The sequence below is a fragment of the Gorilla gorilla genome, chromosome 2 (genome assembly GCF_029281585.2).
Source record: "Gorilla gorilla gorilla isolate KB3781 chromosome 2, NHGRI_mGorGor1-v2.1_pri, whole genome shotgun sequence".
Taxonomy (NCBI): Eukaryota; Metazoa; Chordata; class Mammalia; order Primates; family Hominidae; genus Gorilla; species Gorilla gorilla.
The window spans coordinates 58,397,506-58,421,788 of NC_086017.1; the positions used below are offsets into that span (position 1 = coordinate 58,397,506).

A 24,283-nucleotide genomic window follows, 5' to 3' on the forward strand; every position below is an offset into this window, starting at 1 on the left:
GACCAGCCTGACCAACATGGAGAAACCCCGTCTCTACTAAAAATACAAAATTAGCTGGGCTTGGTGGCTCATTCCTGTAATCCCAGCTACTCGGGAGGCTGAGGCAAGAGAATCACTTGAACCCGGGAGGCAGAAATTTTTTTTTTTTTTTTTTTAATTTTGAGAGGGAGTTTTGCTCTTGTTACCCAGGCTGGAGTGCAGTGGCGTGATCTCAGCTCACCACAACCTCCACCTCCCGGGTCTCCAACTCCTGACCTCAGGTGATCTGCCCACCTTGGCCTCCCAAAGTGCTGGGATTACAGGCATGAGCCACCGCACCCGGCCAACAAAAAATTTTTTTTTTAAATTTAGCTGGGTATGGTGATGTGTGCCTGTAGTCCTAGCTACTCGGGAGGCTGAGATGGGAGGATTACTTGAACCTGGGAGGTCAAGGCTGCAGTGAGCCGTGATGGTGCCATTGCACTCCAGCCAGGATGACAGAGCAAGACCCTGTCACTTAAAAAAAAAGAAAAAATATATGGACAGAAAGCAGGAATAACAAATCAAAACCAAAATGCAATACCACAACCATTAGGATGGCTACTATTAAAAAAAAAAAGAAAAGAAAAGAAAACAACAAGTGTTGACAAGGATGTGGAGAAATTGGAACCCGTGTGTACTTCTGGTAGAAATGTAAAATGATGCAGCTGCTATGGGAAACAGTACAGCAGTTCCTCAAAAAAATAAAAACACAGGCCGGGTACGGTGGCTCACGCCTGTAATCCCAGCACTCTGGGAGGCCGAGGCGGGTGGATTGCCTGAGGTCGGGAGTTTGAGACCAGTCTGGCCAACATGGTGAAACCCTGTCTCTACTAAAAATACAAAAAAAATTAGCTAGGCATCGTGGTGTGGGCCTGTAATCCCAGCTACTCAGGAGGCTGAGGCAGAGGAATTGCTTGAACCAGGGAGGTGGAGGTTGCAGTGAGCTGAGATCATGCCACTGCCCTCCAGCCTGGGCGACAGAGCGAGATTCCATTTCAAAATAAATAAATAAATAAATAAATAAATAAATAAAAAATAAAAACAGAATTACCATAGGATCTGGCAATTCCACTTCTAGGTCTATACCAAAAAGAATTGAATTGAGAGCAGGGTCTCAAAGAGACATTTGTATCCATGTTCACAGCTGCATTATCCACAATAGCTAAAAAGTGGAAGCTGTCCAAGTGTCCACTGGCAGATGAATGGATATACGAAATGTGGTATACAATAGAATCTTATTCTGCCTTAGAAAGGAAGAAAATTCTTAAGCCTGGGTGTGATGGTTCACATTTGTAATCCTAGCACTTTGAGAGGCCAAAGTGGTAGAATCACTTGAGGCTAGGAGTTTGAGACCAGCCTGGGCAATATAGTGAGCCTCCCTTCTCTACAAAAAATAAAAAAATTATCTAGGCATGGTGGTGTGCACTTGTTAGTCCCAGCTACTAGGGAGGCTAAGAGTCCCAGCTACTAGGGAGGCAAGAGAATCGTTGAGTCTAGGAGTTTGAGGCTGCAGTGATTGCCGCATTGCACTGTAGCCTGGGTGACAGAGTGAGATGCTGTCTTAAAAAGTAAACAGGAAGGAAACTCTTGCACAAGCTACAACATGGATGAACCTTGAGGATATTATGCTAACTAAAGTAACCAGTTACAAAAAGACAAATACTATATGATTTCACTTATATGAGGTATATAAAGTAGTCGAAGTCATAAAGACAGAAAGTGGTTGCCAGGGGCTGGGAGTAGCAAATAGAGTTATTGTTTTTCTTTTTAAAATTTTTTTAGAGATGGGGTCTCACTATGTTGTCCAGGCTGGAGTGCAAGGGCCAGTCGTGAATGAAATCATAGCACACTACAGCCTCGAACTCATGGGCTCAAGCAATCCTCCCACCTCAGCCTCCCAAGTACCTGGGACTATAGGTGTGAGCCAGCACATCTGGCTTGAGTTATTGTTCAGTGGGTACAGAGTTTCTGTTTTACAAGATTAAAAGAGTTCTGGAGATGCATGGTGGTGACAGTTGCATAACAATGTAAATGTACTTCATACTCCTGAAATGTACACTTCAAAACAGCTATGATGGTAAATTTTATGTTATGCATATTTTACCACAGTAAAAAAAAATGGAAAAACAAAAGCAGGGGTGGTAATATTCAAATTAGTCAAAGTATATATCCACAGAAAAAGCTTTTCATATTGAAATGGGAACCACCCACAATAAAGACCAAGCCATGATGGAGCAACTGGTACCAGATTTGCTCTGGCCCCAACAAAAACAACTATTATTAAAAAAGGACAAATTGGCAGGGCGCCGTGGCTGACACCTGTAATCCTAGAACTTTGGGAGGTTGAGGCGGGTGGATTGCCTGAGGTCAGGAGTTCAAGACCAGCCTGGCCAACGTGGTGAAACCCTGTCTCTACTAAAAATACAAAAATTAGCTGGTGTGGTGGTGGGTGCCTATAATCCCAGCTACTCTGGAGGCTGAGGCACAAGAATCGCTTGAACCCGGGAGACGAAGGTGGCAGTGAGCCGAGATCGTGCCATTGCACTCCAGCCTGGACAACAGGAGCAAACCTCCGTCTCAAAAAAATAAATAAATAAAGGGACAAATCAAACAACTGTTTTTAGACACAAGACTAGGCAGGACTGTGATCCTTGAGAGAAGGGAAGCAAGCTGAGGGGAGGAGGCAGCAGCTTACTACCCAGAGGCACTTCCTGGACTGCAGAGCCAAGCATAATGAAGAAATAATGGAAGATTCAAAAAAGGAACAAAATGAAATTCCTGGAGCTTCAAAACACCACATCTGATATGAAAAGTTCACTGGATGGGTTTAATAAAAATGCAGAAGTAAAGATAAGTGAAATTGAAGACATAGCAATACAAACTATCTAAACTAAAGCTCGGAAGGAAAAAAAGACGGAGAAGAAATGAACAGAAGAAAGAAAAAAAACAGAAGTTCAGTGACCTGTGGGATGATACCAAACAGTCTAACACACATAGAGTGGGAGTCCAGGATGGGAGAAGGGGTGGCAGAAAATACATTTGAAGAAATGATGGCCAACAATTCTTCACATTTTATATTTAGAAACCCAGAAATCCAAGAATCTCAATAAACCCCAAGCATGATAAACATAAAGAAAACCATACTGAGATACATCATAATCAAATTGCTAAAAATCAGCAATAAAGAGAAAATATTCCAGCCTAGGCAACATCATGAGACTCTGTCTCTACAAAAATTAGAAAAGATTAGCCGGGCGTGGTGGCAAGTGCCTGTAGTCCCAGCTAGTCAGGAGGCTGAGATGGGAGGATGGCTTGAGCCCAGGAAGTTGAGGCTACAGTGAGCTATGATTGCACCACAGCACTCCAGCTTGGGTGACAGAGTAAGATCTTGTCTTGAAAAAAAAAAAAAAAAGAAGAAAAGAAAATATTAAAGGCAGTCAGAGAAAAAGGAGATAACATTATATCCAGAAGAGCAAAGATGAGAATGACAACAGACTTCTCTTAGAAACAATGCAACCCAGAAGTCAGCAGAAGAGCATTTTTTTTTTTTTTTGAGACAGAACATCACTCTGTTGCCCAGGCTGGAGTGCAGTGGCACAATCTCAGCCCACTGCAACCTCTGTCTCCTGGGTTCAAGCAATTCTCCTGCCTCAGCCTCCCAAGTACGTGGGATTACAGGTACCCACCACCATGCCTGGCTAATTTTTGTATTTTCAGTAGAGATGGGGTTTCACCAAGCTGGCCAGGCTGGACTCAAACTCCTGACTTGAGGTGATCCGCCCGCCTCAGCCTCCCAAAGTGCTGGGATTACAAGGGTGAGCCACCGCACCTGGCCAGAACAGCATCTTTAAAGAGACAAAGGCCGTGCTGGTTCACCTCATTTGTGTCTCCAGAGCCCTGGGAGGTTGGCTATGGCTGACTGCAGCTACCAAGCTCCCGTGGCCGCTGATTTCTTGTTGAGCTAGATCATGAGGAACCCTAGCAGGAGGCCACAGGGAGGGAGGAGAGTGAAGTTGAGGTGTCAATTCCCAGGCTCACTCCTGAGAATGGTCTAGGGCTCACCCAAGGTCCCATCCTGTTAGGCTGCCTTTTCCTCTCTGCTCCCAGCCCCTAGGTTCCTGTATCCTTTCTCTCTCCTCTCCTTTGCCCAAGGGGAGCAATGGTCACTGTTGTTACAATGTGATGCAGCAGCCCTGCGGTATCTGGGAGGTAGACAGGGAGGGAGGGACGGTAACTACCGCATCGATCTCGTTGAGGACCTTCCACTGTTCATAGGGCACACCCAGTGCCTCAGCCGTCTGGATTGTCCTCTTCATCTGGCTTGTCCAGACCTTCAGATCCTTGATATTTTGGTCACTGATGAACTGGGCTAGACTCTTGGCAAACTGAAATACATCATAAGCAAACTCAGACCCACAGGTCCTGGGCTGCCCTTAAAGCATCCCATAGCCGCAGGGTCCATGAGATCACCCTCGCCTTGAACACTCACTACAGGTTTGGTAAAAAGCATGAACTAACTTGTCGATGACACACATGCTGACACACAAGAACACAAGTGCTGTTCCTGTGCACCCTCCCAGACCCCGAGCACAGCAGCACAGTTACAGCTGAGACTCATCAGGGCCACTGCCTCCCCACAACCAGGTGCCCTGTGCTACGTGACCACTGAGGTCTCCCCTGGACTGTGGCACAGCTATCTGCTACACTGTATGGACTCAGGTCGCTCTAAGGGTGGCATGCCTCTGACAAAAGGGGCTTAGTGAGTGACAGCTCACATGGAAACCAGAGATCCAGGCATTTGCCTGTTGCTTGATGACCTTCCCTACATGATGGGAAGATTCTAGGTTGAATGAAGGTCATTCACCTCGACTGCACATTAAAAGAATGGGAGCCTAGCCCCAGCGCACTCACACATGCATATACCCAGCCACGCAGGGTACAAATGCAGGCCCGTGTGCACATGCAGGCACACATGCACTGACCTCCCTGCCCCGAGGGGACAGTCCTGGGTCCCCGCCAATCCGGCCCTTGAGGTTGAGCTCGCTCTCCCCGTGCCGGCAGAGGTAGATGGAGCGGGGGGTCACGTGGATGTTCATGAGGTAATATACGATGCGGCTCTGGATGTGGTCAGCCACACGGTTCACCACGTAGCTCTGGCCCACATCCATGATCTTGATATAGGACAGGTCCCTGTCCAGAGAGAAGGTAGAAAGAGGCCTGTGAGTGTGGCCAGGGTTCTCACAGAGCACATCTGGCCAGCCACGGAGTCTAGCTGCGAGGCCTTGCACCTCCGACCACCAGAGATTACAACCCTCAGGACCATCAGCTGGTGTGCGAGTGATGGGGGTGAGGCGGGAGCAACACAGTGCGTGTGACGCACAGGCAAACCCTGTGGGAGACGGGAGATGGGAGGTGCTCGTCACTCATCATGCTTCCCAAAGGTGACATCCAAAGTGGGGGGTCCGCCATACCACATCATGACTTTCTCCACTGCTCATGTATCCCTGGGGCCCCTGTTGGCCTGTCTCCGCACTCTCAATACACTATCTGTAAGTTGAACCAAGAGACAGTTTTCCCGAGGGTTGTTGACTTGGGAGTAGCTGGCAAACGCTCCACGCCCTCACTCTTCCTGGTCAGCTGTCCAAGGACCTGGCCTTTCCTTCCCCAGTGACCTCCTCCCACTAGAGCCCAGTCCTGGTCATCCAAGTGTGCTGAGCAGCTGCCACACCCCATCCTGGGCAGCTGGTGGATGAGACAGGAAGCACAGGAGGATGGTGCTGGTAGTGGCAGCCGATAAGTCCAGCTCAGCCACTTTCCCCACTCTGGAACTATGTGGCACTGCAGCTTGGACAGCACATTGATCAGTCTCTGGGTGTGGGGGTGCAGGGTGGGCTCTGGTTCAGGCTGAGAGTCCTCTGGATATTCTCAGTTGAGCTCTCACTGTCTGGACCTTGGGACCTTGGTTTGGGGGTGTCACGATGACACCACCAATAAAAGCAAGAGCAATGCTTACTGACAAATCCAACAGGAGCCACTCCAGACAAATGGATCACATCACAGAACCATGAAGAGAAATGCTGTGCTGGGGGACCATGAAAGCCATAGAGAGGCCCAGGTGGCAGATGCCATTCAGCTCAGGCCCGGCCTGGGCTGGCTCTAGAACCCAGCTGAGGACACTGCTCTATGCACACCCCAAAAACATTAATCTCAGAGTTGCTTGTGTTTCTTGGTTCATGTGCATCCTTTTTTTTTTTTTTTTTTTGAGACAGGGTCTCACTCTGTCACCCAGGCTGGAATGCAGTGGTGCAACTGCAACTCACTACAGCCTTGACCTCCCTGGGCACAGGTGATTCTCCCACCTCAGCCTCCCAAGTAGCTGGGACTACAGCCATGCGCCACCACATCAGGCTAATTTTTGTATTTTTTGTAGAGACGGGGTTTCACCATGTTGCCCAGGCTGGTCTCAAAATCCTAGGCTCCTGCAATCCTCCCGCCTCAGCCTCCCAAAGTGCTAGGATTACAGGCATAAGCCACTCTGCCCGGCCTGTATTACACAATCTTATAGAATTACAGAACCTAAGCACAAGTTTGTATTCCAGCCTTTTCACTGAATGCAATATTATATTTTCCCATGTCTCTCCACAATGACGAGTTATAATGATGACTGCAATACTTCACCAAGGGCTACATTATTATTTACCCAGCCACTGCCCCATGTGTTCTGTAAGACAGGATCTGGTAAACTGTGGCCAGCCAGTCGAACTTAGCCGTGGGCTGTTTTTTATCAAGTTTTACTGGAACACAGCTATGCCCATTGATTTACATATCTATGTTTCATTTGTACTGTGACAGCAGAGTGAGTGCCTGCAAAAGAGACTGTACATCCTCCAAGGTCTAAATAAAATATTTACTCTCTGATCTTTGACAGAAAATATTTGCCAACCCCTGCTTTAAGACCCCCTGCATAGAAATTCGGCTTGATTTCGTGATGGAATAGTATAAAATCCTGACTCGCAGAGTTTTGGATGAGGTAACCGGTGTTCTGCAAGTCACCTCTGACCAAACATTTCTGCCCCAAGGAAATAAACAAGAAAGGTCAGACCATCTCTGCTTTTTGGTCCTCCAGCCACCACCATGGGGAGCCATAGGAGGCAGCCAAGTATGACCCCTGCCGCCCACCATCACAGCTGCAGGGCCTGGCGCTGCCCTGACTCACCTATCCAGGTCCTCATCTAGCGACTCGTAGGAGTTCTCATAGCACTCAATGCGCCTCATGAAGTCCTCCGTAGCCTCATCACTGTCACGGTTGACATAGTCAGGGCTGCCCAGTTTCACTTGCTGCCGGAGCCAGGCACAGAGCAAGGACATATCAGGGTCAGGAGCCAGGCGGGGCCAGAGACCAAGGAGACTGCTGGGCAGGGGGCTGGAGGAGGTTGCACCGGAGACCAGTGCGGGAACCTGAGGCTGGAAGCTGAGGTGGGGGCTGGTCCAGCAGCTCCCTGGTCTGAGTTCTCACACCAGTGCCGAGAGGGTATCACTGAGGGTCCAGGGATTGAAGTCCCTCATCCTTGTGGTACAGGGGGAGGCCTGGAGGCTGTTCCCCACCCTGAACTCTTATTTTCCCAGACCCAGATGGCCATTCCTCAGATAAACTGGGGGAGGGGAAGGAAAGAATGAGTCTTTCTTTCTCTGAAATATAAAACATGCCCCTCACCCACCCTTCCACCCCTGCTGAAGGTGCTCTCCTAGTGTCCAGGTGGTTACGAGGGGGAGGTGGGGTGAGTGAATGTCCACCAGCCACCCAGCCTTCCACACAGTGATCCACAGAGGGCGAGGCATACCTGACCCAGCATTTGAAGTTACACTTCCTCCCTACCCCCACAAGGTTCAATATCAAATTAAGGTTAGCCAAAACCTGAAAAGGGATGTCCCTGTCACACACGACCTTCTGACAAGGTCAGATGCACTACTCACCACGATGTTGGCAGCTATGACCTCAGGATCCACACAGATGGACTCGACAAAAAAGGTCTGTGGCAGGACCAGAAGTGCCGGGGTGGTGAGAGGGAGGAACACGGACACGTTCAGGGCCTCCCGCCTTGCTCCTCGGAGCTCTCCATCCCCTGAGGCCCATGCTGACAAGCAGCCAGGCCCTGAAACCCTGCTTCAGAGGGCTAGAGGCGGGGTCAAGGAGTCCGGAGCTAAAGCAGGTGTTGCCCTCTCCTAGACTCTCCCATGAAAACCCCCTTCCCTCTGGAAAGCAAACCCCAAGTGGAGACAGCCCCTCTCATCCCAAATTACACTCAGGAGCCATGCCAGCCCCATGCCCCTCATGCATAAGCAGGCGGTGAAAGGAGCCCTGGAGGGCAGGGGACATGCCACAGTTCCGCCAAGGAGAGGAGCCAAGGAGGCCTCACCTTGTAGCCATTCTGTTCTCCAAAATTAAAGATGGTCGCTCTCCGTTCTCGGGTGGTGTTTGTGGCATCAAAAACCTAGGACCAAACTAGGGTTAACTCAGCCTCTGGCCCTGGGGAAGGAAGGGGCCAGAGTGGGCCCTGAAGTGGGCAGTGAGGGCCGCAGCACAGGCTCTCTGGGGACTGGATTTCTCATAAGGACCAGCTGCTGCCAGGGCCACCTGCCTGGCCAGTCTCCTCCAGACTTGCAACGGCTGGGCTGGCCCTCCCCTTCCTTGGAGAGAATGCCCCAAGGAAGTTAGAAGGAGAGGATGCCTGTGCTCCCAGCAGGGGAGCAGACCCATTGCACAGAAGAACCTACTCAGTGCTGCTCTGCACACAGTGGGCACTCAGTTTGTGTTTGACCAACAGGAATTGCAGTGAAACCAGTTAAACCTAGTAAACTGAACCTATGTTTATTTCTACTCCATCCTGACACCCCAGTAAAATGGGAACAGAAGGATAAAAAGAAAAAGAGACGACAGGAGAAAAAGATGATGACAGGAGATGGAGAGATCAACACAATTCTGTCAGAGAGATCCACGGTGACGGACTCAGAGTCACGTAGGAAACCAAACACAGGTGCTCGCCAACCAGAGCACACCACCTGTGCAGGACCAGAGCACTCCAGAGGGTGCAGTGGCATTGCTAAGAAAAGGGACAAAGATGGGGACGAAATGGGAGGACTAGCTGGCTGATAAAGAAGAGCTGGAGGCCCAGGCCCCCTTCCCAACCCCATTCAGCCAGGCACTGACCCATCTGGAGCTCTTTGAGAAGTACCTGGGGCCTGCACAAGCATCCTCTGAGTAGCCTCCTGAGTAGCTGGGACTACAAGTGTGCACCACACCTCGGTTACAGCATCATTTTTTTGTTTTTATTTAAAAAAAATTTTTTTGAGACAGGATCTCACTCTGTCGCCCAGGCTGGAGCGTAGTGGAGCAATCATAGCTCACTGCAGCCTCAACCTCCTGGGCTTAAGTTATTCTTTCGCCTCAGCCTCCCAAGTAGCTGGGATTACAGGCATGTACCACCATACCTGGCTAATTTTTTTTTTTTTTTTTTTTGAGACAGAGTCTTGCTCTGTCGCCCAGGCTGCAGTGCAGTGGCGTGATCTTGGCTCACTGCAACCTCCACCTACTGGGTTCAAGCGATTCTCCTGCCTCAGCCTCCTGAGTAGCTGGGATTACAGCTACTTGTGCCACCACGCCTGGCTAATTTTTGTATTTTTAGTAGAGACGAGGTTTCACCATGTTGGGCAGGCTGGTCTCGAACTCCTGACCTCATGATCTGCCTGCCTTGGCCTCCCAAAGTGCTGGGATTACAGGGGTGAGCCACTGTGCCCAGCCACATCTGGCTAATTTTTTTTTTTTTTTTTTTTTTGAGACGGAGTCTTGCTCTGTCGCCCAGGCTGGAGTGCAGTGGCGCGATCTCAGCTCGCTGCAAGCTCTGTCTCCCAGGTTCACGCCATTCTCCTGCCTCAGTCTCCCATCTGCCTCCTGGGTTCACGCCATTCCCCTGCCTCAGCCTCCCGAGTAGCTGGGACTACAAGCGCCTGCCACAACGCCCAGCTAATTTTTTGTATTTTTTTAGTAGAGATGGAGTTTCACTATGTTAGCCAGGATGGTCTTGATCTCCTGACCTCGTGATCCGCCCACCTCAGCCTCCCAAAGTGCTGGGATTACAGGTGTGAGCCACTGCACCTGGCCCACACCTGGCTAATTTAAAAATTTTTCTGTAGACACAGAGTCTCGCTATGTAGGCCGGTCTCAAACTCTTGGGCTCAAGCAATCCTCCTGCCTCAGCCTCCCAAAGTGCTGGGATTACAGGCATGAGCCGCCATGTCAGCCCAGCATCACTTTTTTAAAAAGGGCATCCAGCCAGGGCTCACTGGACACTCCAGCAAAACCTTTAACAAGAAAAACAGAAACTAAATCAAACAAACAAACAAAAAAAGAAATTTGGGCCGGGTGCGGTGGCTTATGCCTATAATCCTAACACTTTCGGAGGCTGGGGCAGGCAAATTGCTTGAGGCCAGGAGCTTGAGACAAGCCTGCTCAACAAGGTGAAACCCTGTCTCTGTGAAAAATACAAGAATTAGCCAAGCATGGTGGCACGTGCCTGTAGTCCCAGCTACTCAGGAGGCTGAGGTGTGAGGATCACTTAAGCCTAGGAGACAGGCTGCAGTGAGCTATGATTGAGACACTACACTCCAGCCTGGGCAACAGAGCAAGACCATGTTTCAAGGAAAAAAACAACAACAACACTCATATACTTGTAAGATAATGTTGAAGAAGTCTTTCTCAAAACAAACAACCAAAAAAAACAAAGAGAGAAAATAAAGAGAAAGGCCGGGCGTGGTGGCTCACGCCTGTAATCCCAGCACTGTGGGAGGCCGAGGCGGGTGGATCACGAGGTCAGGAGATCGAGACCATGGTGAAACCCCATCTCTACTAAAAATACAAAAAATTAGCCGGGCGGGGGCTTGTAGTCCCAGCTATTCAGGAGGCTGAGGCAGGAGAGTGGCGTGAACCCAGGAGGAGGAGCTTGTAGTGAGCCGAGATCACGCCACTGCACTCCAGCCTGGGTGACAGAGCGAGACTCCATCTCAAAAAAAAAAAAAAAAAGAAAGAAAGAAAATTAAGAGAAAAAAGATAAAATCAGAATCTCAGAATCAAGCTAGCATGCAGCCACCAGAAGTTCTAGAAAAAGCAGCTCAGAAAATGGGAGTAGGGATGGAGTGAGTTGCCAGAAAGGCGCAGAGGTGATTTGTCAAAGAAATAATACATGACAATTTCCCTGACCTGGAGAACAAGAGTGTTATGATGAAAAGGGGCCCCCTAGGACCATGTATGGTGGAGAGAAGACCCACCACAAACCACATCACCTTGAAGACCCTAAAGGCCTCCTAAGAGGAAGGGGCATGAGAAACTCTCAGCTCCCTCTAAGAGATGAAGCTTTTAGGAAGATCAGCAAATCAGAATGACATGAGACTTCTCCACAGCCACACTAGAAGCCATAAGACATCAGAGTGATGTTGTAGAAGTTCTAAGGGAAAAGCACTTTCCACCTAGAATTCTATACCCAACCATCAAATGTGAGGATTAAAAAAAGACATTTCAGATGTGCAAGGTCTCACACAATTTACCTCCCCAAGCACCTTTCTCAGGAAGTTACTGGAGGATGTGCTTCAATGAAACAAATCAGTAAGTCAAAGAGAGGATGATGTGGGATCCACAGGCAGAACATTCAACCCAGGAGAGAGAAGGGCAATGGCTGTGCTACAGGCACAGATTGTAGCTGCGGACAGAGAACTCCAGAAGGCATGACACCAGGAAGAAGGAAGGGAAAGAACAGCCCCTGTGTTTGACTATATAAGGTTGGGGTAGAGCCGTTTCCCACAGACACCCCAGTTTAGCCCTGTTCTGCTCTTCTGTCTGACTAGAAGGGCCAACACACAGGTGGAAACCCCTTAATCCAGGATTCAGTGGGTTCCTACAACAACCAGTAATGCTGGGCAGGATTCTCCCCACACCAGGAGAAATCACATTTACTAAACACTTAGGCAACCTGACACCTGTAACTTCTGGGGTGGCCAAGAATACAAGCATCCAGAGGGAAGTCCTGCAGGGTCAAATGCGGCCACCACATGCCCAGAGGGAAACTCCTGGCCCATATCCAGTCTCTGGCTTCCTCCTGCATAGCTGTTGCAGACTTCCTCCCAAGGGCTGGCACCCAGAGCATCTGGGGCACACACACCCTGCCTTCCCCTCCAGATGCCTGACGAGCAAAGGCACAGATGTGGATGGGCTCCCATGTGTCACTCCCAGCTGTCACCAGGGTGTCACACTCACCGCCACATGTCCCCCCTCCTCACTAAGGAACCGCCGGACGTCACGGAGGGCTGCCAGGGCACACTGCCTTCAGGAGAGAAAACACAGGGTCAGCCCAGCACCCGACCCTGGCTCCAGGAGGGTGGCCAGGGACACACAACAGGAGGAGACATGACAGGAGAAGGAACAGCCCCGAGGTCTCTTGCTCTCTTTTCAAAGTTTCTCTTCTCTTTCCTTGGGATAATGTTCAGTGTTTGGCTAACTCTGCTCCTGTGAGGTGGAAGGCTATACACTCTTGGCTATTAGGAACATTTTTTAAGCACTACGTTTCTGTATTTTCCCTCATCCTCTCATTGTGCGCAAATCCATGCTGTCATTGTGCCATATTCATGATTTCTAATTGTCATATATTTTCCCTGATTATCAAAATAAGCCCCCCCCCCCGCCCGCCTTTTATTTATTTATTTATTTATTTTTTTGAGACTGAGTCTCGCTCTGTCACCCAGGCTGGAGTGCAGTGGCGCGATCTCGGCTCACTACAACCTCCACCTCCTGGGTTCAAGCAATTATCCTGCCTCAGCCTCTCGAGTAGCTGGGATTACAGGCATGTGCCACCACACCCAGCTAATTTTTTGTATTTTTAGTAGAGATGGGATTTCACCATGTTGGCCATGTGGGTCTTGAACTCCTGACCTCAGGTGATCCACCCTCCTCAGCCTCCCAAGTGCTGGAATTGCAAGCTTGAGCCACAGTGCCCAGCCCTCCTGGCTTTGTTGATCTTTGGATTTTGTGTTTAAACTCCCAGCATGTCAAAGTCAAAGGGCTCTCATCAGGACGATATGCCTGAAATACAGAGGCAGAACCTGATCTGAGAACCACAAAGAAATCAGTGGTAGAGCTGAGTCCAGGGCACTGAAAAGAGCTCTACTCTTATGGCTCCTTGTGACATTTCTTTTCTTTCTTTTTTTTTTTTTTTTTTAAGAGACAGGGTCTCACTATGTTCCCCAGGCTGGTCTTTAACTCCTAGCTTCCAGTGATCCTCCCGCCACAGCCTCCCAAAATATTGGGATTACACACATGAGCTACTATGTCCAGCCCTTGTAACCATTTCTGTGCCCCAATGGGTCTTCCAGTTAAAGCCTCAAAGTGCTTTCTTCCTCATGCCAAAAACATCTGAATTCTGAGAGTCCAGGTAACTGGCATTGGTGGGGACATTTCTCCTTAGAGCCCCACGTTCTGGGCTAAGATCTCTTTTGTGGGCTGCTCTGGCCATGACACCACCATGCAGGAGAGACCTCAGGGCCCCAGTGGAGATGCTGAGGGAAGAGCCTGGGAGCCTGTGTGTGTGTGTGCGTGTGTGTGTGTGTATAAGAGAGTGCGAATGGGGTGAAGAGATGCATATGTGCATGAATCCACATGTGTGGGTGGTTATGTGTGTGTTGTGCCCAAGTGTGTACATGTAAATCTGTGAGTGTACCTGTGTGAGTATTCCCTGGGCCCATGTATGAGCACAGGTGCACAAACACATGAGCGTGCGCAATCCCTGTGTGCAGTATGTGACTAAATGGGCACAGGTATGAATGAGTGTGCCCACATGTGTGCACACAGGATGTGTATGCATGCACCCATGTGTATAAGTTTGTGTGTGTGTGTGTCCAAGCATATACAGAGTATGCATGTGGGGGTGACCATGTGTGTACACATGGTGTGTGTGTATACATGTCTTCATGTGCCATGTGACTGTGTGAGAACATATGCGATCATGCTTGGTGTGTACGTGTGCACAGATCCACATGTGCATACAGGTGAACACAAGTGTATATGTGCCCACACACATGCCTCTGAGGTATGCATGTGTGTGTGCACCCACCTTCATGTGTAGTGGGTGACTGCATGTGTGTGGAAGAGTTAACACAGCAGGTGTGAGAATGGTCCCCTTCAAAAGGCCTGCTTGTGAGGCTGGCCCTTGGCCAGGGTTGGGGAACTTGATGGTAAACAGTTCCCTCTAGTGATATGAAACTTTCCCTGGAGGAGCTCACTGTGCATAGACTGTTTATACAAACAACATGGTTTATGTTGATTATCTGCTTTCCTTCTGGGAGTCTGGAATTTTGGTACATGCTAGGCACAGGGTGCCTATATGACCAGCCCCCAGTAAAAACCTTGGTCGTTGAGTCTCTGATGAACTTCCCTGGCAGACAACATTTTACACATGTTGTCAATGTTCAATGCAGGAGGAATTAAGTGCGTCCTGTGTGACTCCATGGGGAGAAAATCTTGATGCTCGCTCCTGGTTTCCTCTGGACTTCACCCCAGGCCCCTTTTTCTGATTTTGCTTTGTGTCATTTTGCCGTACTAAGTCTTAGCCATGAGTCCAGCTATATGCCAAGTCCTGGGAGTCACCCTAGCAAATCACTGAACCTGAGGGCAGTCTTGGTGACCCCCTACACACCATGTATGAGCGTGCTCAGGTGTGTGTGTATATACAGGGTGAGAACATGTGCGCCTTCGTGTGTGTAATGGCCCTTGAATTATGTGTGGCTTAAGTGAGCCCAAGTATTTATATGTGTAGGTGCCCACACATGTACATATACCCTCATGTATAATGTGACTGTGTACACAGGGGGTGTGCATGTGTATGTACCCTGTGCATATGGTATATGCATGTCCGGATGTGTGCCTATGAGGTATGCACATGCATGCATGTGCCCACGTGTGTGTGTGCATAGGGGGCTTGTGTGTGGTATAGGACTGTGTGCAGGAGTATGAGTGTGCCTGTTTAGAATATGTGTACTTATGCCCTTGCATACACTTTGTTTTTGAGACAGAGTCTTACTCTGTCGCCCAGGCTGGAGCACAGAGACGCAATCTTGGCTCATTGCAACCTCCACCTCCCAGATTCAAGCAATTCTCATGCCTCAGCCTCCTGATGTAGCTGGGATGACAGGCGCCCCACCACATGTGGCTAATTTTTGTAATTTTAGTAGAGACGGGGTTTTGCCATGTTGGCCAGGCTGGTCTCAAACTCCTGGCCTCAAGTGATCCACCCACCTCGGCCTCCCAAAGTGCTGGGATTACAGGCGTGAATCACTGCACCTGGCCTTGCACGCACTTTTCTAGATCTTCTGCTGTGTCCAGTGTCAGAGATGGACCTCAACACTGTGTGAGTAACTGGGCCTCTGGGAAATGCAGCTGTCTCTTCCCAGGTTTTCCATTTTAAAAACTCTGGTCCTTTTATTTTGCTAATTGGGAAATTTTGGGCTGATTAATAGGAGATGGCCCTGTGGCCCAGCCAGAGCCAGGATTCGGATACAGGAGAGAGGGTTTCTAGGGCAGCCAGAGGGTATGCCTGCAGAAAGGCAGCAATGAGCCTGTCCCCAGCTTCTGTTGCAGGGTGACCTTGGACTAGCTTCCCAACCTCTCTGAGTCTAGGTCTCTTCATCTGAATTAGTCCCAAATATCCCTACCTTAGGGGGACAGCCAGAGTGGAGCGGCGGGCAGACTCTCCCCACAAACACTATGGATTCAGGCAGGACGGACTTCAAATTCAAACCCTGAGTGACCCAAGGCACCCCCATCACTTTCTGGCCTTGGTCCCAGCATCTGGAAAAGAGAGGCACCGCCCACCACAGAAGCTGCTGGGAAGATCAGACAGGCTAGGCTATCAGCGTCCACAGCTTGGGGTTGTTGGCTGAGGCAGGAGAATTGCTTGAACCTGGGAGGCGGAGGTTGCAGTCAGCTGAGATTGCACCACTACATTCCAGCCTGGGCGACAGAGTGAGACTCCATCACACACACACACAAATAATAATAATTTTTAAAATAAATAAATAAAATTTGCATTTGATGTTCCTTGACCTACCTATTGAGGAATATTGGAATGATGGACACTTTTTAGCGGTGGATGGGCTTAGATTCAAGTCTGGGCGCTGATGTAAACTTGCTATTTTGTGCGAGACTCCTGGCCTGTCTGAGCCTCAGTTTCCTCATCTGTAAAAGTAGGGGGTGACAATGGGCATCAAGAACCCGGCACACGGTAGGTTCAGACATTAGTCCCCTACTTTTTATCTGGCTCAATATAACCAGAGGGTCCAGCCTTGATTTTTACCCACAATTTGGCCATAGAAACCTGAATATCAGGCTCCCCTTCCCTTCTTGGTGCCACAGCCTGGCCCGGCCACACCGATGCAAGAACAAAGGCAGTCTCCGGTCTGAAGGTCCAAGCCCCACAGCAGGGAGTTCCTGCCCCCTGGTGGCCAGAGAAGGAACAGGTAGCCTAGTGTGGACCCCAGTAGCAGCCCGGTAGCCTCTGGCCTGGGGCTGGGCTTGATTTGGGGAAGTCACTAGAGCTGGGTCAACCTCTGCTCACTGCCCTATCCTGATGGCTAGGCCAAGAGCAAGTCTCTGCCACCCTAGGTTGATAAGGGGCTTCTCAAGACCCCAGCTAACACCTCCCGAGAAAAGCACAGCATGGCTGCTCAGACCACCAGCTGGTGCTCAGTTCCTTGAAGAAAGGACTCAGTTCAAGTCTGAAAGTTGTTGGGGGTGGGGGGGTAGCATATACATATTTCTATCTCAAGAGTAACAGCAGAAGTGTGAACGACTCACCCAGCAGCATCTAGGAGATGTCAATGCAAAGCCAATCGCAACAGCAATCACACACCAAGAACATGCTCCAAATACACAGGAGAGAGCTTATCCTGGGGCAAGGGAGGAAACCCCCCACCCCCAGCTCCATCCCTAAGGCCTGTATGCCTGCACTCACTCAGGTTCCCTTCCCCAGCAGCAGCCATCCCCACGGGTGGCTGGGGTGAGCGAGCGTGACTTCCAGGCAGCAGCTCCAACGACCTGCGTGGGCTGAGCCCCTCTTACCTCCCTGAAGCTCTGTCCTTTCCAAGGGCTCCTTAACCCCAGGGCAGGAATGGCCCAGCCACCAGGAGGCCACACAACACACCCTCTCCTCTCATCCCCAAACCCATCACCTCCCACCCCCACCGCATCCTGAGAGATCCAGAGACCAGCCTTGCCACACAGCCCTGTCACACAGCCATCAGGGCTGGGCAAGGCCAGGGCTCAGGAGTAGCTCAGTCATTCACCAGCAGCTCCACTCCAGGGGCTTCTCAGTAAATGGTCAGTAATGTGTTAGCTTTCTCCACACTGGGTCCCCCAGCAACCTCTCCCCCCACACCCAACACATACACTTACTTCCTGATTTTCAGGCCCTCTTCATTGTCGGGGAGAAAAAATTCAAAAGATTTGTAGGTCTTGACCACATCCCGGCGATACTGGCCAACATTGAACTCTGGCGGGAAGGAGAGGCTCAGCTTTCACAGCAACAGCAACCCCTACCAACCCTGACCTTGACCCAACCCCAGGCCAAATAATAGAGAATAGGCCTTCTCTATTCTCTTCGTCATGCCCCACAAAGCTCCCCTTAGACAGCTGGGGCCAAGCCTCACCCCGAGTGGGCACACCAATCCAGTTCAGGTATCGCGTCAGCTTCTTGGAGATGTAGGTCTTGCCCCTGGCGGGCAGGCCCACCATGACAATGAGCGTTGGGCAGTTGGTCATACACACTAAAAGGCAAGCAGCACAGTGTCAGATGAGGGCTGGGACCCTCCCAGCGCACCCCTCCCTCTCAGCCTGTGGTCTCTCAGCCTCAGGGCATGGGACTGGCACCAGACGTATCTTCTTGGCTTCCTAGCATCCCCACACAGCTCCCGGAGTGGCCCCAGATGCTGGTTTCAAGCCACCGTTGGCATGTCCCCCTTCCCCAGGCCCGCCTGGGCTCTGGCAGACACAGTGGGATCTCTCCAGCCCTTTTCATCCTGATGTGCACCACCAGGCATAAAGTCAACCGAACTTGCCACTGGCTAAACATGGCTAGGGGGGTCCCCACCGCATGAAGGACAGGACCAAAACCCAGCAGGGTAATCAACACCCTGCCTCTGTCATCCAGGAATCCATACCCTAACATTTTTATATCTCTCCCACCCCATCCATCACTCAGTGCTCCCAGAACACATAGCCCCACTGCATGCCCTCCCCGTGGTGAACTTCTTTTCATCATACGAAGCCCAGCTCAAAAGTCACTTCCTCAACGAGTCCTTTCCCCAAGGCATCTCCATGGCCACCGGGAACACCCCTCACCCTCAATCCTGGTCACCTCACTAATGACACTCTTCTCTCTAGACTGATCACTTATAGCAGAAGAAGCCCTGTGGTATCTGAGCCCTTTAGGGCCCTGGGGCCTGGCACAGCGCTGGTGCTCGGGAATCGTGGGCAGGATCAGGGAGGGAGGCATCTAGAAGTCTCTCAGGGTAAGGACCACAAGGGGTTGAGACCAGAGACCCAGACTGATGCCCACAAGGACAGTCCCTCTGATAGCCCACTCACCACCATCCATGTGCCACAGGTCAGTGTGCCAGCCAGAGAAGATGCCAGGCTAGAGGCACGGAAGGATCTGAATACAGCCCCCTATATCCCCAGCTGGCTAGAACAGATACCAAGGCAGCAGAACTGCCAGCTTCATCTTATGGGACCTAGCTCAGTTTTCTTTTTTTTTTTTTTTTTTTTTTGAGACGGAGTCTCACTCTGTCGCCCAGGCTGGAGGGCAGTGGTGCGATCTTGGCTCACTGCAACCTCTGCCTCCCAGGTTCAAGCGATTCTCCTGCCTCAGCCTCCCGAGTATCTGGGATTACAGACACCCGCCACCACACCTGGCCAATTTTTGTATTTTCAGTAGAGACGGGGTTTCGGCATGTTGGTCAGGCTGGTCTCAAAACTCCTGACCTCAGGTGATCCGCCTGCCTGGGCCTCCCAAAGTGCTGGAATTACAGGCGTGAGCCATCACCCCCAGCCTTCTTTTTTTTTTTTTTTTTTTTTTTAAGAGGGAGTCTCGCTCTGTCGCCCTTGCCCAGGCTGGAGTGCTGGAGGACAGTGGTACCCAGCTCACTGCAACCTCTGCCTCCCGGGCTCAAGCAATTCTCGTGCCTCAGCCTCTCAAGTAGCTGGGATTACAAGCACATGCCACCACACCTGGCTAATTTTTGTATTTTCAGTAGAGACAGGATTTCATTACGTTGGTCAGGCTGGTCTCAAATTCCTGACCTCAGGTGATCTGCCTGCCTCGTCCTCCCAAAGTGCTGGGATTACAGGCCTGAGCCCAGTCCTCAGCTCAGTTTCCAATGCCATCAAACGCGGTCTCATGTCAGAAGCCTCAGGAAGCTTCCTTTTCCTCATCCTTAGGACCTGGGTCAGGTAAAACCATAGGAGACAGGCAGATGAACAGATGTGGGGACCTGTCACTGCCCCTCTTCTTGATTCTGCAAGTGCCTTCACCTGGTTGCCTAGACAGACTGTCCCCACCAACAAGTTGTTTCCCTCAGAGCACAGAGGCCCCAGAAGCACTTCCGCAGGGGGTCAGGAGTCAGGCCTGGGTTGCCATCTTGAGTCTGACATTCATTGGGAACTCTGAGCCTCGGTGTCCCCAGCTGTAAAATGGGGCAGTCATCCCTCAGAGAAGCCTAGTGCTATCCAAGAGCCTGGGCACTTCTGGGAAGCTGTGCCCTCTGCCCTACCCTGGCGGATACTGAGCTAAAGCCATAGGTGTACCTCAGCACCGACTGCCCTTGGGACTCAGGGCATGGAGGCGGTGGCCTGGCCCCAGGGAGGCCCTGCAGAGAAACAAAGGGCCTTGCTTGCCAGTGGGGGCTCCATCACTCCTGTGCATGCCCCTTGTTTAAAGGTGACCCAAACGGTGAGCCTCAGGGGCGGGAAGGAGGAGACCCCATGAAACAGGCTGACTGAGTGAGAGTGGAGAAACTTGCAGAGAACTCTCAGTATTAGCTAAGGTGAGAGGAAAACAAGTTAGGCAAGGCCTTGCCTCCTCAGGGCCGGTGGACAGCTGAGGCCCGCATTGTGCATTGTTTGCATAGTTCCCGGCCAGGTGGCCGGGCTCTCAAGCAACCAAGGGCAGTGCGACAGCTGCTAAGCAGGAGGAAATCCTGCATCTACCCTGCTCCCGCTGATGGGGCCACCCCCCAACTGCTCCTTCAGGGACTCCCAAAACCTCAGGACTGGGGATCTACACTCCCTCTCCACATCTCCTATTTTCCCAGAGACAGCTCCAGCCTCCTCCCATGGCATTTGGTGGCATTTCCCTTCCTGCCTTCCACCCACATGCGCAGCACAAGGTGGGCAGGCAGGGCAGCAAATCAGGCCTGGGTGCAAAACAAGGCAATAAATTACCTGTCTCCTCTGCTCCCCAAGATAAGCTCCCAAGGAAATGACCCAAAAGAAAACCAAAGTTCAAGTGTATCACAACAGCTCTGCTTACCATAGCAAAACATTGGGAAATTCCAGCCATGAGAAATTGCCAACTGAGGCATAACAAGGAGGGAACACATTGCAGCCCTTGAAACAGAGCACGTGGACTAAGCGGGCTGGGTGCGCGGCTGCACCTGTGGCTCTGAGCCCACAGGACCCTGACACTGAGCAAACAGGACAGTAGAACACACTGTTTATAGCTGGGCGTGATGGCACATGCCTGTAATCCCAGCACTTTGGGAGGCCGAGGCGGGCAGATCACCTGAGGTCAGGAGTTCGAGACCAGCTTGGCCAACATGGTGAAACCCTGTCTCTACTAAAAATACAAAAATTAGCCGGGTGTGGTGGTGCACACCTGTAATCCCAGCTACTCAGGAGGCTGAGACAGGAGAATTGCTTTAACACAGGAGGCAGAGGTTGCAGTGAGCCAAGATTGTGCCACTGCACTCCAGCCTGGGGGACAAAGCGAGACTGTCTCCAAAAAAAAAAGAACACACTGTTTATAACATTGAGCATGTGCGGAAGGAAATATGAAGACATGTCAGCCCAACTTCCCTCATGGGTTCCTTTCCTGTAAATTCGCTGCAGGCCCCATGAGCTCTAGGAGCGAAGGGGCCCAAGGGGCCTGAGACGTGCCTGGCAATGGGCAGTGTCTATGTTCCATTACTTCTACCCAAGGAGCAGCCACAAGTCCCTGGAGGGGGTGCCAGAATTGACTCCTGAACTGCAACTGCTCTCACCTCCTTAGGCCAGGCTGAGGAAGGAAGAGCTCTTTAAAATAAAGTAACGTGCCATGGAGGCCCTTTTCAGAGGGGACTGAAAGTCATCTCTCCTGTTGCCCTGTGCACACACCAGTCATGTCCTTACCCAGGAAGAGTCTTGCCACCTTTCAGCTGAGAAAAGCCATCAAACACCGTCCTTTCTGCAGTCCTTCCTGAGTCAGCTCTTGCCCCACCTGCCCTCAGAGTTCCTCCAGGTCTGAGCTCGGAGGCCGATGATGGGAAAGGTAAAAGCCTCCCAAGCCCTCAGGTGTGGCTTTAAATTTTATCAAGTGGGGGCGTGCCTGTGGGAGTGGAGGAGGCGCAGTACATCCCTCAGTCCACCAGCCCCTAGTGCCCTGAGGAGCTGGGGACTAGGCTCCAGAGAAAACCCAGTACAAAGCACAGACCAGCAGTGGGTCCTGCTTCTTCCTCCCCACAAAGCCCTGGGACCAAATCCGCTTCCATCCCCACCCACACCCTCCGGATCCAGACTGTCCTTGCAGTCACTCAACCTACAAGTCTACTATGCAAAGGGTAAAATGTTGCCCAAATGCAGGCACTGGGAGCTGGAGGTGCTGCATGGGCGGGTTCCATGTTCATTCACTGCTTACCCACTCCCTGCTGTGAACCCTGAGGCCCAAATCCCCAAACAACCTGCAGGTCTCATCTTTGGCCTCTCAGGTGCTACCTCCTCCTCCAGGAAAAAGTGCGGACCTAGAACCCAGCCTACCCCAACACCCTGAGACACCGTGATGGCACGAGCCCCTCAGCTCAGGCCAGAGCCACATTTCAGTTCCACACTTAGAGCCTGGAGAAACACAAGCCCTGCCTCAGGAGCTATGAGACCTTCCCATTGGGCCTCAGCTTCCTCTCACCTGTAACGGGGGTTGGCTTGGAGCTGATGCATCAATCCCTGACTCAGACGTAGTGAGAAGCAAAGAAAGAATGGTAGTGATGACAGAATACCCTGCCTCCGCTTATTGAGGACCTACTCCTTAAAGGCTCACAGACTTGGCTAGGCATGGCAGCTCATGCCTGTAATCCCAACACTTTGGGAGGCCAAGGGGGGCAGATCATTAGAGATAACGAATTCAAGACGAGCCTGGCCAACATGGTGAAACTCCATCCTACTAAAAATACAAAATTAGCTGGCCATGGTGGCGCATGCCTGTAATCCCAGCAACCTGGAAGGCTGAGGCAGGAGAATTGCTTGAACCCAGGAGGTAGAGGTTGCAGTGAGCTGAGATAGGACCACTGCACTACAACCTGGGCAACAAGAGTGAAACTCCGTCTCAAAAAAAAAAAAAGAGTCCAGGTCCTCACTCCTTTCCCCTATGTAGTAATAGCAGCCACCCCCCTAAGTCAGGACCACACAGCCCTAATAACACAGACTGGCTCAGCCTCCCCGCCTCCAGAAGAGTCTCAAAGGAGGGGTGGCCATAGCCCTCAGGACTGAGTGTGCATTATAGACAGCCACAGCCCCACCAGGACCTACATCACAATCAAAGCCATGAGTTACCACGACTTGGTCTGGTCAGAAACATGGCCTTCCCCTGCCAGGACTCACAGTGTGGCCAGAAATACACACACCCTTCCCCCAGGACTCATATCATGATCAAAGCCATGGCTCCAGGCTGCTGCAGCAGGATGAGCACAAAGAACTCTCCCCTTGCTTATCATACATAAGCAGAGGCAGGATCACAGGGAGACCCAGGCATGTCACTCAATCTCCTGATCTCCATTTCACTGTCTGTTAAACTAGATGTTCTCTGAGGTCCTGGACAAGCTGCAAATTCATTACAATGTTTCAGTTACTCAGAAAACAAATCTTTCTTTTCCTGGTAATAAAAAAGTTGCAGGCCAGGAGTCCCACGCCTGTAATCTCAACACTTCGGAAGGCCGAGGCCAGAGGATCCACTTGAAGCTATGAGTTGGAGACCAGCCCAGACAACATAGCAAGACCCTGTCTCTACAAAAAAAAAGAAAAAAGAAAAAAAAAAGCTGGATGTGGTGGCGCACCTATAATCCCAGCTAACCGGGAGGTTGAGGTGGGAGGATTGCTTGAGCCCAGAAGGTCATGGCTGCAGTGAACTATGATCGCGCCACTGCACTTGCTCCAGCTTGGGCCACTGAGCAAGACTCATCTCTTAAAAAAAAAAAAAAACTGCCAGCTCATTTAAGGACAGGCAGAAACTCAAGGAAGCGGTTTAAACACCTGGGACCCTAGGAGAGGTGAGCCCCTTAACAATTCCATGAATTTCAGCATTCTCCTAGCTGTTTCACTCTCCAGTTTTACTGTACACCCATGACCCCAGGTGGATACTTACATGTCCCGAGACACAGACACAGGCCCACACGGCACAGTTTTCTGTCTCTATCCTGAGCACATCTCTGCTGAAGTTCCTGCCCAAGCTCAGCTTTAAGGCCAAGAGGCACCCTTCCTCCTGTTGGAAAACTAGCCCACCTTTGAAAGTTCTGGGCTCAGAGAGACCAAGTAATTCACCTAGGGCCACACAGCTCAGTTCCAGTCCAACAACCCAGCCCACACTCCTTGGCCAGGAGAGAGGGAAGGGCCTCGGGTGCTCACAGGGTCCTCCCCAGGCTGGGGGCGATGGGGATTGGAGAGGGAAGCGAGGGGGCCAGAGCCCTCCCTGAGGTGATGGTGGCCAGACCTAGCCACCGCCAAGCCGATATGCCCCCACACACCTGTCCCCGCCCCCTGCTCTGCCACACCTGTCTCTGGCCCACCACTGTCACGACCGCCTCACCTGTCCCCAGCAGCCTCCCCAGTCACGGCAACCTCACCTGTCCCCGGTTCCCCATCTGTCTCCCGCCCCTTCTCCATGCGAGATCCCCGCCCAGGCCGCCCTACCCACCCATCCCGGTGCAC

At 51.1% G+C, this 24,283-nt stretch overlaps 1 protein-coding gene across 8 annotated transcripts in view; it reads right to left on the reverse strand.

The window, feature by feature from the left end:
- PFKFB4 (6-phosphofructo-2-kinase/fructose-2,6-biphosphatase 4) overlaps positions 1-24,283 on the reverse strand; it is a 42,540-nt gene that overhangs the window by 13,682 nt on the left and 4,575 nt on the right. For 4 of the 8 annotated variants that reach the window (XM_055382330.2, XM_055382327.2, XM_004034086.5 and 1 more), the window contains exons 2-9: positions 17,764-17,880; positions 17,510-17,606; positions 12,326-12,392; positions 8,439-8,513; positions 7,996-8,052; positions 7,238-7,359; positions 5,004-5,211; positions 4,260-4,406 (exon numbers count right to left, since the gene is read on the reverse strand). In XM_055382330.2, the coding sequence (XP_055238305.2) occupies positions 4,260-4,406; positions 5,004-5,211; positions 7,238-7,359; positions 7,996-8,052; positions 8,439-8,513; positions 12,326-12,392; positions 17,510-17,606; positions 17,764-17,880 (890 nt within the window). Of the gene's footprint in view, positions 1-4,259; positions 4,407-5,003; positions 5,212-7,237; positions 7,360-7,995; positions 8,053-8,438; positions 8,514-12,325; positions 12,393-17,509; positions 17,607-17,763; positions 17,881-23,720; positions 23,869-24,198; positions 24,254-24,283 lie in introns of those variants that run through there. The other 4 variants (XM_055382325.2, XM_019023305.4, XM_055382329.2 and 1 more) reach the window with 3 other exon arrangements.